General features: G+C 45.5%; 1 protein-coding gene across 1 annotated transcript in view; it reads right to left on the bottom strand.

The window, feature by feature from the left end:
- SERPINI2 (serpin peptidase inhibitor, clade I (pancpin), member 2) overlaps window positions 1-15,350 on the bottom strand; it is a 91,756-nt gene that overhangs the window by 6,905 nt on the left and 69,501 nt on the right. The window contains exon 7 of the mRNA XM_015418146.1: window positions 6,518-6,630. Coding sequence (XP_015273632.1) covers window positions 6,518-6,630 — 113 coding nt within the window. The remainder of the gene's footprint in view (window positions 1-6,517; window positions 6,631-15,350) is intronic.

The raw sequence follows: 15,350 nt of genomic DNA, 5'->3' as shown, positions 1-15,350 counted from the left end.
AGGCGAAAGAGTCGGCTTCTCTGCCCCCGTCCCGGCACCATGTGAAGAGAGGGGGTGGAAAGCAGGTTTTGGTGAAAGTGCACAGGATCAGGGAGGGGGGAGCGGCAGTGGACACTGGAGTGGACCCAGTAGAGAAGGAAGCTGGTTGGCAAGAGGAGGCTCACTGGAAACCAAGAAACCCAGGGACCGATGGGGGGGGCAGGGGAAAGGAGAGAAAGAAGTCTGTGTGCGCTTGAAAGTTCATGCAATGAAAATATACAGTGCAGGATTGCTCATGCGCTCAAGGGAGGAAGCTGGGGGGGGGGAGAACTCATCGCGCAAAGGATGGTCAGACCTAATCGCAATCATTGCGTGAGAGATGGCTGTCCAGATCGGTGAAATTGCGGATTCAAAGCGCAAATATCCAGAGAGTACTTGATTTTCCCGGTGTCAGAAAACTCGCTAGGGAACCGGGAGGATTGCGCGACTGAGCCCACTTTGGCGTGGGAGGCAGATGCGGCATCTGATCAGCAATTTGAAATGCGAGAGAGAACAGCAGTGAAACCCGATCAAAATGACCGTGTGACCACAGCCTATGTTTAACAAAAAAAAGATAGGAAACCTTTTTTCCCCCAGCTTCGATGTTTATTCATAACACTAATATTCTGCTCATGGCTCTGAAATGATCGAGGCCAGCCATGATCTGTTACCATTTTTTTTACAGTGTAAGATGGTGCCTGTTATCAAGCTTTAATGTCACCTCACTGTACTTGGAAAGGACCAGGCTTCAGCAGAGCGATCAGCAGACAAGAAGCTCCCAAGGCACAGCGATGCTGCTGGCTTTGGTATCAAATATTCCAAATGTCACAACACGAAATCCTATTTATGCAAACCCATCGGGATTGGGGGACGAGGGCAAATTCCATGTGACTGCATCCTAACTGAACTTCCAGAGGCCTCTCTGAACTCTACATCTTGACAAATCCAGCTGCCATGATTAATGAGCGTGAGAAACTACATCCCAGTTCTGGAGGCCTAAAATAGAGTGCCTCTCGAAAAAATCTGTATCAGCAAAAATTTCCACCTCCACACCAAGTCATCTGTTAAGGAGTAGGCAGACTGAGATGAATTTCCCTCTGCCAGTACAGAAAGTCTGGCTTATCTATTACAGTGCGAGCCAAAGCCCAAGTGTTCCTGGCTCCTGAATCTGGATGGCCATCTGGCATTAGCAGGGGTCATTTCGTAGAAAAAGAGCTAGGGGGACTCATTAGCATAACTCGTTAGCATATGCCACACCCCCTGACATCACCGGAAGTGTGTCCTCCCCACAGCCGGCGGCGACCTCCAGCGGGCACCAGCAGGGAGCTCCAGGCCCCGCCCTCCCGCACCTCACCCGGGGGGATGGCGTCCCCCCGTGTCCCCCCCAAATGACCCCTGGGCATTAGACCCTCAGGTCCATCCCCAGCACCAGTCCTGATGCTTCCAGCTCTCCCACCAATTAGCCCCAAAGAGAGATGGTGTCACAAAGGTCTACAGATTCAGTGTATTTTATCTAAAGGTAAAGGAAACAGTTTCCCTTGCTCAAAAGCTAGTCAAATCCGACTCTAGGGGGCGGTGCTCGTCTCCGTTTCCAAGCCGAAGAACCAGCATTGTCCGAAGACGTTTCCGTGGTCATGTGGCCGGCATGACTAAATGCCGAGGCGCACGGAGTGCTGTTACCTTCCCACCAAAGTGGTATCTATTTTATCTACTTGCAATTTCTTGCTTTCGAACTGCTACGTTGGCAGGAGCTGGGGCCACAGACGGGAGTTCACTCCGTCACGCGGCACTCGGGTCTCGAACGGCTGAACTACAGACCTTCCAGTCTGCAGTTCAGCATCTTAACCTCCGTGCCACCGTGGCCCCTTATTTTATCTACAGGGGTCTAAAGAGAGAATTTTGATATGTTTACCTGTTCTTTCCCCTTCTTCCTGGATGCTGCGGAAGCAGGTTGCCTGGCCAGCTTTCCAAGACATGACCACATTTCCCCATTTGACTCAGTTGCCAAATGAGGGCTGTTGGGTTTTTTTCCATATAATATAAAAAACACTTAAAAGGAATTCTGTCGTGATCAGAATGGCTCAGACTAGAGAATCCCTCCTCTTCAGGATCACTGACTTTGGGTTGGGGAATTCCTGGAGTGGAGCCTGGGGAGGGGAGAGTTTGGGGGAGGGAGGGACCTCTGCCCACTCTGCAAAACAGCCATTTTCTCCAGGGAAACTGATCTCTGTAGTCTGGAGAGCAGATGTAGTTTTGGGAGAACTCCAGGCCTCACCTGGAGGCTGGCAACCATACGCCGAGTCATTCCGATCATGAAGAAAATGAGTGGGCACCGGGGGGGGGGCGGACATGGGCGGACTTTTAAAAGACTTTCCTGTCCCTTCCCCCTCCCTCGGTTTTGCAGCAAGTACCTGGTCAGTGGGCCCCCACCTTGAGTGGGGGCCAGTGTTCCCTCCAAGCTGAGTTAGTGCGAGCTAGCTCACAGTTTTTTAGCCTCTGGCTCACAGGTTTTTGTCTTCGCTCAAGAAGGATGGCTCCAGAGCAAACTAATTGATGCAGTAGCCAAGTCACTCGCTCACAACTTTAATGTCGGTAGCTCACAAAGTCGAATTTTTGCTCACAAGACTCCACAGCTTAGAGGGAGCATTGGCGGGGGCCTCACCTAGAGAGACCCCACCCTTTTGCAGATGTGTGCCTTCTAAAAGTTGGCAACCAGCTACTGGGGGGGGGGGGGGGGGGCAGGAACACCTGATTCTTCCTTCTACACTGGTATTAAAGGCACGGGGACCTCTAATCTTCTCAAAGGTCCTTGTGCCTTTAATAATATGAGCCCTGGGGTCAAAGCATGAATACAGGGATGATGAACAGTGTGGCTAGAGTGCTGGACTAGGATGTGGGAGAACCATCCCCTCCCCTGCAGATTCCCCATCCTGCCATGGAAGCTCCCTGGGTGACTTTGGGCCAGCCTAACCTTACTTCACAGGGTACTTTGCAAGGCTCTTGTTTTACGTTTGACCTCCTATCTGACCACCTCCTGGATACCTCCCCCCCCCCCTTCAGTGCTCTGCCGGGTCCTTTCCTGCCTTGAAACTCATTCCATGCATATACATTAGGACATATCTTTTGCAAAGTATTTAATTAATTTTTTGGCTTATTGATTTCTAAAGCAAATATCCTGTTTGCATCCCATCCTGTGGGCTGCCCAGCTCCCAAGTGTTGGCCTTTATTATACAGGACACATCATGTTTTGACCGAAAGTGTCACTGTTTCAGCACTTTCCATCATCAAGTGGCTATTTTATTTAATTTTTTTTATACCTCTCTCTTCAGACTCAGGGCAGCTAATAAAGCAGTAAAAAGTTACCAGGACACAAAAGCATCTTAAGTGTCCAACCAAATGTTAAAAGCAATCCACAGTTCTATACAATCCACAAAGAAAAACACAGAATTAAAAATAAGTTAATGTATAGTAAAAAAAAAATGTGGCCACATCTGCCAAAGCCGTTTACCCTGCACCAAAAGCCCTCCAGAATAAAGCAATGCAGTAGCACCTTAAAGACTAAAAACATTTATTCCAGGATGAGCTTTCATGAGTCAAAGCTCACCTCTTCAGATGCAATGGAAAGGAAGAAAATCATTTTCCTCATAACTATCCAGAAAATTACAGAAGTGAGTAAATGTTGTTAGTTGTTAAGGTGCCACTGAACTCAATTTACCCTTCTGGAATTACTTCTGGGATTTTACAGATTTCCTGAAGACAGCAAATGAAGGCCCCCTCTGCACCTAATCTGCTGGGTAGTTCCAGAGGGGCTTTATTTAATCTATTAATTTGGAAAATTTCTTCTTCTTTTTTTTGTAAAAATTTTATTCAGGACATAAACATTCATATTCAACTTTACATTTTCCATATTATTCTCATCATAATCAACCTTAATTTTTTTAGCTTAAACCCTGTTACATCCTACCCCCTCCCTTTCCCCCTCCCTTATACATGGCTTCCCACAGTGTTCCGACCTCCTGCTCAATATTTTCTTCTATTTTTATATATTTCATTCTTAAAATCACTAGGTAACTTTTATTTCAATTCTATTCTTAATAAGTATTAAAGCAAAGCAAATTGTCCTTTATTTCCCAATATTTTTCTAAATATTCTTTTAAATCTCTCCAGTCATTATAGAATCCTTCTGCTTCCCTATTATCTAATTTCCTTGTCATTTTGTCCATTTCAACTGCAAACAATAATTTCTTTATCCAGTCTTCAATCTTCGGGACTTCTTCTTGTTTCCAACACTGCACATATGTAATTCTAGCTGTTGTCACCATATACCACATCAAGGTTCTTTTATGCACATTAATTTTCTCCAAATTCAGTCCCAAAAGTAAAAGTTCTGGTTCTTTTTTAAATGTAGATTTTACAATCTTTTCCATCTCCAAATGAATCTGAGTCCAATAACTTTTTGCTTCCTCACAAGTCCACCACATATGGTAAAAAGAGCCCTCCCCTTGTTTACATTTCCAACACTTATTTGACATATTAGTATCCATGTTAGCAATTTTTTTCGGTGTCATGTACCACCCGTACATCATCTTATAACAATTTTCTTTGAAATTATTACATGTTGATATTTTCAATGCATGTTTCCATAGGTACTCCCAAGAATCTATTGTCACTTCTGTATTCATGTTTATCGCCCATTTTATCATTTGCTCTTTAACTGTCTCTTCTTCAGTATACCATTTTAACAACACTTTATAGATCTTTGAAATACATTTCTTATCACCCTCAAACCAGGCAACCTCAATCTCATTATTTTTTTCCCTAAACCCAAAAGTTTTCTTATCTTTTTTATGCAATTCATTAATTTGTCTATATTCAAACCACCCATATTTGAACGCTGTTTCTTCTTTATTAATTTGGAAAATTTCTGTGCTGCTCCTCCAGTGAACCTGGAGTGAACCTGCTCAAGGGCACCTTACAGAATAAGACATCACAAAAACATAAAATATCATAAAAGTTATTAAAATCCACCATTCAAACACGGCAGAGCATAAAACAACATAAACCATGAAGCAGCTTAAAAAAATGAGTCTTCAACATTTATCAGTCCAAAAGCAGACTATAAAACGATGTTTAAAAGATCAGTCCCTTAAAATCCCGGGTAAACAGAAATATTTTGGCCTGGCACCTAAAAGAAAGTAGAGCAAATGCCAGGGAAGCTGCCACCCCAGAAAAAGCCCTGCCTCCGATTGCCACCTGTTTTAGCTCTGAAGGTGGGAGCACACAGGGCAAATCCTGCAGTGGAGATCTTAGCTGGTGGGAGGGACAAAAAAGGAGGAAGTGGTCCTTCATGTGCCCTTGGTCCTGAGCAGGGCTCTTTTTGTAGAAAAAGCCCAGCAGGAACTCATTAGCATAATAGGCCACACCCAACAGCAGGAACTCATTTGCATATTGAGCCACACCCCTGACAGCACAGCTCATTAGCACATTAGGCCACACCCACATGTTCCCAGAAGTGTGGTTATCCAGCCACACCCACCTTTTGCTTGTTTTTCTGTTTACCTTGTTTGTTGTCAAAACCCAGGGCCTTTTTTTGTAGCAGGAACTCCTTTGCATGTTAGGCCACACACCCCTAATGTAGTCAATCCTAATGAGTTTCTGCTGTTGGGTGTGGCCTATTATGCTAATGAGTTCCTGCTGGGCGTGGCAAACATGGGACCTAGCCGGAACTCTGTTCCTATGCGTTCCTGTCCAAAAATAGCCCTGGTTTAGCCAAAGTGTCCTCAGTAGAATTGTCCTTAGGCAAAGAGCAGTCATAGGAAGACCTCTGAAGAAGGCCTATGCAGGCCGAAATGCGTCAGGTCAAGTCCATTAGCCCTTGTGTGTCCTGAGCCATTTAGGTCTTCAAAGGTAAAAAGCAGCACTTTGAATACTGCCTGGCAGGCCCGTAGCTACTGTGGGGCCCGCCCCCCGCTATTTTTACGGGGCCCTCTCCCTGGGTGGGGTGGTCTTACCTACCACCAGGAGCCCACTCAGGAGGGGCAGCAGGAGCCACAGGCCCCTCACCAAGCCCCTCCTGCTGCCCTCGCCGAGGCGGGAGAAGTCCAGTGTGGAGGGAGGTCCAGGCAGCTATGGGAGGAACAGCGGGGGCCAGGCAGAGGCACTGGAGTTGGACAGAGCCCGGTCCTTCCCCTTCAGAGGGGGGTGGAAGAGGATGGGGCTGAGGCAGCCAATGAGAAAAGGCCCCGGGTGCTGACCTGGCTGTTGCCGGGTAGAAGAGCCCTGGAACGCTGCCGGAGCGACAGAGAGGTGGAGAGGAGAAAATCAATCCAACTCCAGCAGCTTCTCATTTTTTGTGCTGCTCCTTAGACTCCCCCCCACACTCCAAGTCCCAGCCAGGGGTTCATGATAACTACATTCCCCCCCTCCATTTAGATGGAACATCCTTGTGCCAAAGAAGGCCCCCTGGAAACACCCCCAGCAGGACAACGAGGGGACAAACAGAAAGAGGAGGGGAGCCCGAGTCCCCGCCAGTGTCGTGTAGCTTCTTGATGATGTCTTCGAATGAGGCATCGGCCAGCTTCATGGGGGAGAGCAGGTTACGGGCCAGTTCCACTGTGGCGGGACCACAGGAGCCAGTGAGGAGACCCTTCTTACACTCGGTGGTTACTTTGTAGAATACTAGGATGGACTTGAGTCCCTCAACCCAGGCTTCCCAGTGCTGTGGACAGGATGGGTTGAACGGAGGGACAAGTCCCGCTCCCAGAGCAACGGCCATCATGCTGTATGGAAGAGGAGGTGATGCGGAGGTGAAGAAGGCGTGTGGGTCACTTGGTCCTTGGCGCTCATCGGCGGGAGCCACGATCTTCGTCTGGTACCATCTTCTTTAGAGGCCTCCACGGCCCGGCTTGCTCAGCGGGATCCCACCTTTGTTGCCATTGTTCTGTAGTGGGTTCAATGCATTGAATGATCAGGAAACAGCGTGATTCTGTTTACAGAAACTGTATAACTTTCTATTAAAGGATTTCCTACAAGATGAAAATGTTAAAACTGTAATGATCACTTGGATAAAAGATATAGGGGAAATTGATGAAGAACAGTGGTTGAGTATGTGGAAATCTGTTAAATATATGAGAGCGGTAGCTTACAAAGAGAATGTTTATAAAATGTTCCACAGATGGCACTGGGCACCCGACAAACTGACCAAATGCTACAAGGGGTACTCAAACAAATGTTGGAAATGTAAAGTGTCTAAAGGAACCTTCTACCACATGTGGTGGGAGTGCAACAAAACACAAACATTTTGGAAACTAGTAAGGGAGGTGCTCCAAGAAAGTTTGGGTTAAAATTTGGCCCTAAAGCCAGAAATATATCTGTTAAATATGATTCCGAAAGGATATGATAAGCAGGATGCATTTATTATTACCTATGTTATAACTGCAGCTAGATTGTTAATAGCCCGACAATGGAAACTAGATACTTTACCAACAAGGGAAGACCTGTTAAATAAAATATTAGAATTAGCCAGAATGGACGATTTAAGTCTAAAGATACAAAACAAAAATGAGACGGTACATAAAAAAAGATGGGACAGAATATATAAATGGATAGAAGACCAGATAGAACTGTAATATAAAAGTTATATTTAGAATAGGTAAAAGAAACAGAAATACAAGACCATCAACTGGTAATGTAAAAATTAAAGGAAAATGACTCTGACATGTAATGTAACACAAATGGATGTAAATTAACTGTGTACTACTTTTTAAATAAAATAATAAAACTTTAAACCAAAAAAAAAAGGAAACAGCGTGATTCTCAGCACGTTTACTAGTACACAACATAACACAGAATACCGGCCTACACGGCCAACTATATACAGTCCCATGGACCACCCACAGGTCCCATTGGAGGGCTTAACCTTCCCGCCAAGGTCCCTATTTGTGACCGCTTGAGGTTTCAGGATCCTAGTCCCTATTGTCTACTGAGAGCCAAGCTCTAGAATGAGTCACTGGTGCCTAGTGGCGGTCAGCAGACATAACAGACTCTAATCTAGGAGAACTGGGTTTGATTCCCCACTCCTCCACAGGCAGCTGCTGGGGTGACCTTGGGTTAGTCATAATGTTCTTTCAGAGCCATTCTCTCAAGGACAGTTCTTGAGAGAACTCTCTCAGTCCCACCTACCTAACAGGGTGTTTGTTGTGGGAAGGGGAAGGAGATTGTAAGCCGCTCTGAGACTCGTTCGGGTAGTGAAGGGCGGGGTTTAAATTTTATTTTTATTTTTTTTAATCAAATCTCCTCCTTCTCTTCTTCTTCTTTCCAAAACAATAGCAAGGTTGATGGCCTCAAATCCCATGGAGAGGGCCAGGAAAATCAACAGTAAATGCACTCCCCCATCACTCACCTGGTGAAGATCATCAGTCCAGGTGACCAAGGCCATTTCCATCCCAAACCCGGGCATGAATCCAGTTTGAAAGAGAATAAGCCTACCATAGAGAAACACAGTAGATAGAGGGGGTAGCAGTATGACAATAATAATTACAATAGAATTACTGCAAAACGTGCAAACATTATAGAATCCAATATAACATGCAGTCAAAATGTAATCAGTCCATTGTTTTAATCTCTTTTCAACAGTGAAGACGTCAAAGATGAAAAGTGAAGACGTCAATGAAGAAAGAATGGACGAACTTCCCCGGAGTTACCACTCGTTTCGAGTTGTCTTTTTCATACATAAGATCTCAGCTCTGCATCCGCATAATCACAAGGCTTCCAAATTGGACTCTTTCTAGTTCCTAAATACTTCAAAGTAGCTCACATCAGGCTCATAGCCAATATATCAAACCCGGGCTGATCATCTTTGACGTCTTCACTGTTGAAAAGAGATTAAAACAATGGACTGATTACATTTTGACTGCATGTTATATTGGACTCTATAATGTTTGCACGTTTTGCAGTAATTCTATTGTAACTACCATAGAGAAAGCCATGACCTAACAATCACCAAAACAGACAATGCTGGGCAAGGGTACTACCAGGAGAACTCTGTGAGTTCTCTGTGAAGCCTGACTTTAAACTGTAGGGTTTAGACTGTAGGATTGCATAGTAAACATATGTGTGCGCCAAATGTCCAGCTTCTCTCTATTATATAAGAACCTGTCAGACGTCAGCATCAGGTCAGAGTCCACGGCTGTCTCCTTTTCCAGAGTCCCTGTAGTAGGACTTACCCTAGGGGCAGAACCTCAGAAAATAGCAAGGGAGGAGAGTTACAGCGCCCACACCCATAATCTCTCCTTAACTGCCTTAGGTAAGGTCTAGCCCGACCTCTCTGGTTCTCCCGGGGTGCACATTTTAAAGGACAGCCTGGGGTGGGACAACTCTGGCCTCACCCGCTCCCTCTTAAGCTTGCCAGTCCCCAGGTCGGGGCAGGGGTTCCCCAGTTTTCAGAGCTTCTCCCCGCCACCAGCCAGCTGGTGGGAGAAATCCCACCCTCAAACAACCACGTCCTGCATGACTTCCCCAATGTGATGATATCACCAGGAAGTGATGATATCATGCAGGGAATGTTGCATCGGAGACTCTCTGGTTTAAGGGCAAACTGTATGGTTTTAAGCCAGTTTTACCATAGAGTTTTGTGCTTAAACCAGAGCATCCCTGCGCAATGTCCCTGGCATAATCCCGTCATTTCCTGGTGACGTCATCACATCAGGAACATCCCGGAATGCCTAACCCCCCTGCCGGAGCAATGAGACGACCTGGCAACCCTATTCCCTCTATCTTGAGGGATGGGCCTATGGGAGTGGCGGGCTCTAGGCCCAATGGGCAGCTGCCTGCCCGGGGTCCCATCTCCCTCACCCCTCCTCCATGGAAAGCCTTATAAGGCTTCTCTTCTGCCCCCTGTTGGCCTAAGGAGGTCACTGCAGCCTTTTCCCTGCCCTGCCCTTTCAAAGAAGCCTTCCTGGCTCCCATCACTTGTGGTGGGTTCTGCTGCTCCTCTGCCACTCTTTTTTTTAAATTTTATTTTTGTTCTTTTATACAGTGCAATACATTTATTACATAATGCAACAAGCAAAAACCAAGGAGTGTAAACTGTTGAAATATGAGAGTTGTATAACCAACATAAATACAGCTTCTAGTAATACCATCACTGTTCCAGCTATTTACTATATTTATCATACAGTGAACCTGGTGGATTGAGCGTACCTTTGTGCAGGGTCTTTAGGACTAGTGTGGTGGAGACCAAACAGTTAGAGAAAATCATGACTTGTGTTGGGGTGATTAGAGGGTAGGGACTAGTTATAGTTTACAAAGACAGCCAACTGTGATATCGATGATTTGTGGGGAGTACCTCGTGTTTCGTCATATAATTTATAACTGGTACCCAACGTTGTATGAACTTTAAGTGTAGTGTGTTGTTTGGTGGTTGGGTTTTCTGGTTTAAGTCTGCTATTTTAGCCATAACGAACTGTTCTCAAAGTTTGTCATGCCACACTGAAAGCGTTGGGGAGTGGGGGATTTCCAGAGGGCGGCTATTGTTAATTTGGCCATTGCCAGAAGTATTGCTGTGTGGTCCCTTGCCTCTGTCTTGATGGAGTCATCCCATTTGTTCAGTAGCATTACTTCTGGAATGCAGAAAATGTGTTGAGAGGTGACTTCGTTGACCCTAAGTCTCACCTCGTTCCAAAATTGACAGATTCTCAGACAATCCCACCAGCAATGAAGGTCCGTACCCGTCTGTTCGCATTTCTTCCAACATGTGGGGGCATTGTTCCTGTTTATTTTGTGCAGTTGATTAGGGGTCATGTACCATCTTGTGAGCAATTTGAAGTTTAGGTCTTCTTCCCACCGGAGTTGATAATTTAATTTTGTTTGATTTTCCGCCATTAATGTTGCTTTGTAAATTTTGGACAGTGTTCCTTTTGGAGAGGATGGATTATTTTTGATGATCTTCTCCAGAGGTGTCAGGTCTCTCTGAAATGTTCCGATACTTGCAAGATGTTCAGTTAGGTTTTTTAGTTGTAAATATTGATACCAATGTGTATGTACACCCAGTTGCTGGTCAAAATATTGTTTATCTTTGATTTTTCCTTTTTGTATCAAATCCATCGGTCGGCTAAAGTCTGCACCTGATCAGATGCTGAAAGCATTGGGGATCATTCCTGGTGTAAACTAAGTTTGGTGTGTATATGTTGATAATTGAGAGATCCCGGGTGGTAGAAGCTTTTTTGGGAGATCCCAAATTTTGATTGATGTTGTTAAAAGCATGTTTTGCTTTACATTCCTTGGCCTAAGGTGTGGTTTCACCCAGAATATCTCTTGTAAGCGAAGTGGGACCAGGTAAGATTCTTCTATCCTCATCCATGATGTTTGGTGATCCTGATACAACATTTGTATCACCTGTGCAAGTATTGTCACATGGTAGTAGCTGCGAATGTGTGGGAAGTCCAGACCGCCCAAGCCGGAAGGCCTGTGTAGTGTGTTTTGACTTACCCTAGATCTTTTTCCTTCCCATAGGAACTGTATAAAAGTGTTTTGCCATGTAAGTAGATCTTTTTTCGGGATAAAGATTGGGAGGGTACGGAAAAGAAAAGGGAATTTTGGCACTATAAAGCTTTTAATCAAATGCAGTCTGTCAGCCAGCGTTAATAAGGAAGCATTCCATTTTGTTATGTCTGTTTTTATATTTGTGTATATTCTTAGGTAGTTATACTTAAATAGATCCTTTAGGTTTAGGGGTATGTATACCCCCAGGTGCCTCCAACAGTCTGTAATCCATTTAAAATAGAAGGATTTCTTAATATTTACTTCAGCTTGATTATCAATCTTGATTGGGTAGATTTCTGATTTTTGAGTGGTTGATCTGTAGTCCAAACACTGCCGAAAAATGAGAAAAGTTGGGATGGATTGGCTCGGATCTGAGATATATAGTGTGAGATCATCTGCATATAGGCTGATTTTGTGTTCCTGTCCATTGATGGAGATGCCCATGAGAGAGGGGATGTTCCTGAGCTTTTCTGCTAAAGGTTTAATCGTTAGTGCAAAGATTAGTGGAGATAGTGGGCATACTTGTCTAGTACCCCTAGTAATGTTGAAGAAACTTGAATTGCTCTTGTTGATCCTTACTTTAGCCTTATTATTTGTGTATAAGGCTTGCATTGTCCTTAGGAAGTTTTCTCCGAATCCTATTTTCCTGAAAAGTGTTAGCATATATTTTACCTCAATGGAATCAAACGCTTTCTCAAAATCAAGCGCCAAAATCAGGCCAATTGCTCTGCTAAATCACGACAATAAAATGTTTACTTCCATCCTCACCAACAGAATCAAATCATTCATCCCGGAGTACATTAATCCAGACCAAACGGGATTCATTCCAAGTAGACAAATATCAGACTGCATACGTAGGACATTAGACATTATTATCCACGGGAAGAAATTGCAGGAGGAATCCTCTGCCACTCTTGTTGCCTCATGCCAGCCCCTGGCCTGCCTGGCATTTCTGGGCTTTGTGCCGAGTTGGGAAACTGCTCCTGCAGCATCCCATTGGGCTACTGCAGCCCTCCTTGGATGGTTCCCTTGGCATGGTCTGGAGGACCCTGCCCCCTTGGACATAAGTGCGAGGGCAAGAGGTCTGACGCCGAGCAGAACCCTGGCCACTTCAGGAGACATTTCAATGCAGTTGTGGTCTTGTGGTAGTTAGAATGGCAGGCTAGGATCTGGGAGACCAGAGTTCAGTCCACCCTTGTGCCATGAAGCTTGCTAAGTGACCTTGCGCACTGTCCCACCTCACAGGGTTGCTGTGAGAGTAAAACGAGAAAGGGACAGCCATGCACAGCATCCTGCACTCCTTGGAGGAAAGGCAAGATAGAAGCTTAAAAGATGGATATAATTGTACCCTCAGGCTGGAGGGAAAGATATCCTAATATTCCACCTTTCAAACTCTTTAGCAGAAATGGACAAAGTATGCATGAAATTACTGCTCCCTTTGTGTTGTGCAGAGGCATATTTACAATTTTAATAACCAGTGAGTGAGACCCAAGTGCCTTCATAAAGAGAGATTATATTATAAATAAATACCCCTTATAAGCAGCCTCCATTGCATGAGGCTTTCCGTCAAACAGCGTTAATAAAGGGGAAAAATGGAAATGGCTTGCTGTTGCTGCTGCTGATTCAGAACCGGGTAAAGGAGATGAGAGGGGAAACTCTCCAAGAATTTGGATTTTTATGTGTGCATATAGTAATCAGGGATGTGCACAGAACTGCCGACGGTGCACTGTTGCTGGAACCAGAGTCCACTTACTGCTCTTGATGACTCCTTAGCAGATTATGTGCAGAATTTGCTGAGAGGCGCATCTCGCTCCAAACCTTTCCATTGTTTAGCAACAACTGTGTCATACCAAAAGGAGAGAGGCTGCATAATCTCATAGTACAGCAATTTCAGCAGTCATACTTAAAAAAAAAAAAAAAGCCATGTTTGTTTGGATTTGCAGTGACCTGAGCTCTCTCCAGAGTGGTTTGTACACAGTTTGGGATCGCATCTGTTTCTGACTCTGCTGAAATTGCTGATGTAAAGGGAGAGGTGAGGGTTTTTTAAATATGTGGACAGCAGATAAACCCTCAGTTCTGTGTGAGAACTGCAAGACTGTCCCAAGAATGACACCTGGAATGGACTTCTTCACCTAAAGAGTAATTAACACATGGAACTCACTGCAGCAGGAAGTGGTGGCATGGTGGCTACAAGCATAGACAGCTTCAAGAGGGGATTGGATAAGAACATGGAGCAAAGGTCCATCAGTGACTAGTAGCCACAAGGTATAGAAGGAACAGTGTTCCATGCACCTCGGCATTTAGTTTTTCTGGCCACATGACCATGGAAACGTCTTTGGACAGCGCTGGCTCTTCAGCTTGGAAACGGAGATGAGCACTGCCCCCTAGAGTTGGATTAGACTAGCTGTCAAGCAAGGGAAACCTTTACCTTTACTTATAGATGGAACCAGAGGTCATTTCGGGGGGGATCGCGGGGGATCCCCCAGGTGAGGTACGGGGGGGCGGGGCACATGACAAAGCCCCGCCCCCTGTTTTCGGCCGCCCCGCTTCTGGCCCTCATTCAGCCAGGAGGAGGCAGGAGAAGAGGGAGGGTAAGTTGCTTCCTCCCTGTCTCTCCCCACCCCTACCTGCCTGGGGCCAGGGAGGGCCTTCGCGGGGCTTCCTTGCACTCCCGCCGGCATCGCAGGTCCACCGCCGGGCCCCTGATGGGGCTCGGCAGTGGAGCTGCAAGGCCGGCGGCGGCGGCCGGGACCGTTGGGGGCGGGGTGTGTGGCCTTATGACACGCTTCCAGTGATGTCAGGGGGTGTGGCATATGCTAATGAGTTATGCTAATGAGTTCCCCTAGCTCTTTTTCTACGAAACGACCCCTGGATGGAACACTCTGTCTGGGGCAGTGATGCTCTGTGTTCTTGGTGCTTGGGAGGGCTTCTGGAGTTCTGTCCCCGTTGCTGGACCTCCTGGGCACCTGGAAAAACTGGCTTTTGTGATAATATTTACAAAGAGGCCTTGCTTAGATCTTGGTTAGCAAATCCCCATCTGCACATCCCTAAGCAGTGGCAGGATTTTTGTGGTCTGATCCCTGCAATTTTACAGGAATGGGGAGTCGGGGACCACAGTTAACAGCAAATTGAAACCCAAACCTCTCCAACCTAGAAAGCCATATTATTTTCAATCAGAAGAGCAGAATAAATAAGTATATAATGTATATTTCAGCACCAGTTTAGTGAATAAAAGTAGATGGAAAACATATCAGTGAAGGTAAAAGAGATGCTAGGTTGGGTGCCCAGACTTTGAAGAATGCAAATAGGATATAAGCCAGCAATAAAGCAGAGACCACCACCATCACCCTGATCACTTATTTCAGAGTTGATTGAGCAAAATAGTTTCAGTCAGCTGGAAAATGAGCTGGGTTATGGTGTTACGGTAGCAAGCAGAAAGGTTCTCTAAAAAGTATTCAAAGCCAAAGTTTACTTTTTTTGCTTGCTTATATTTGGACTAGAAATAATGCCCGTTGCGGAAATAAATACAACGGGATCTAGAAAGAGGCTCTGGGAGAGTGCTCTGGCTTTGGGCAAACAGTGTCAGTTTCCTGTGGCGACCTCAGCAGGGTTTAATGACAGAGTCCACTGTTTTCTCCAGAGGGACTGATCTCTGCTACCTGAAGAGCATTTGTATGTTTGAGTTATCTGCAGCCCTCACCTGGAGAGTGGTAACCATTGTTACCCATTCTCCTCTCCCCTATGAGGTATGTTATGCAACTGAAAATTCCAACTGCCTTGCGGGGGGGGGG

This window comes from Gekko japonicus, unplaced genomic scaffold (assembly GCF_001447785.1).
Source record: "Gekko japonicus isolate JY-2015 unplaced genomic scaffold, Gekko_japonicus_V1.1 scaffold1768, whole genome shotgun sequence".
NCBI lineage: Eukaryota > Metazoa > Chordata > Lepidosauria > Squamata > Gekkonidae > Gekko > Gekko japonicus.
This window is presented reverse-complemented; position numbering and strand designations above follow the sequence as displayed.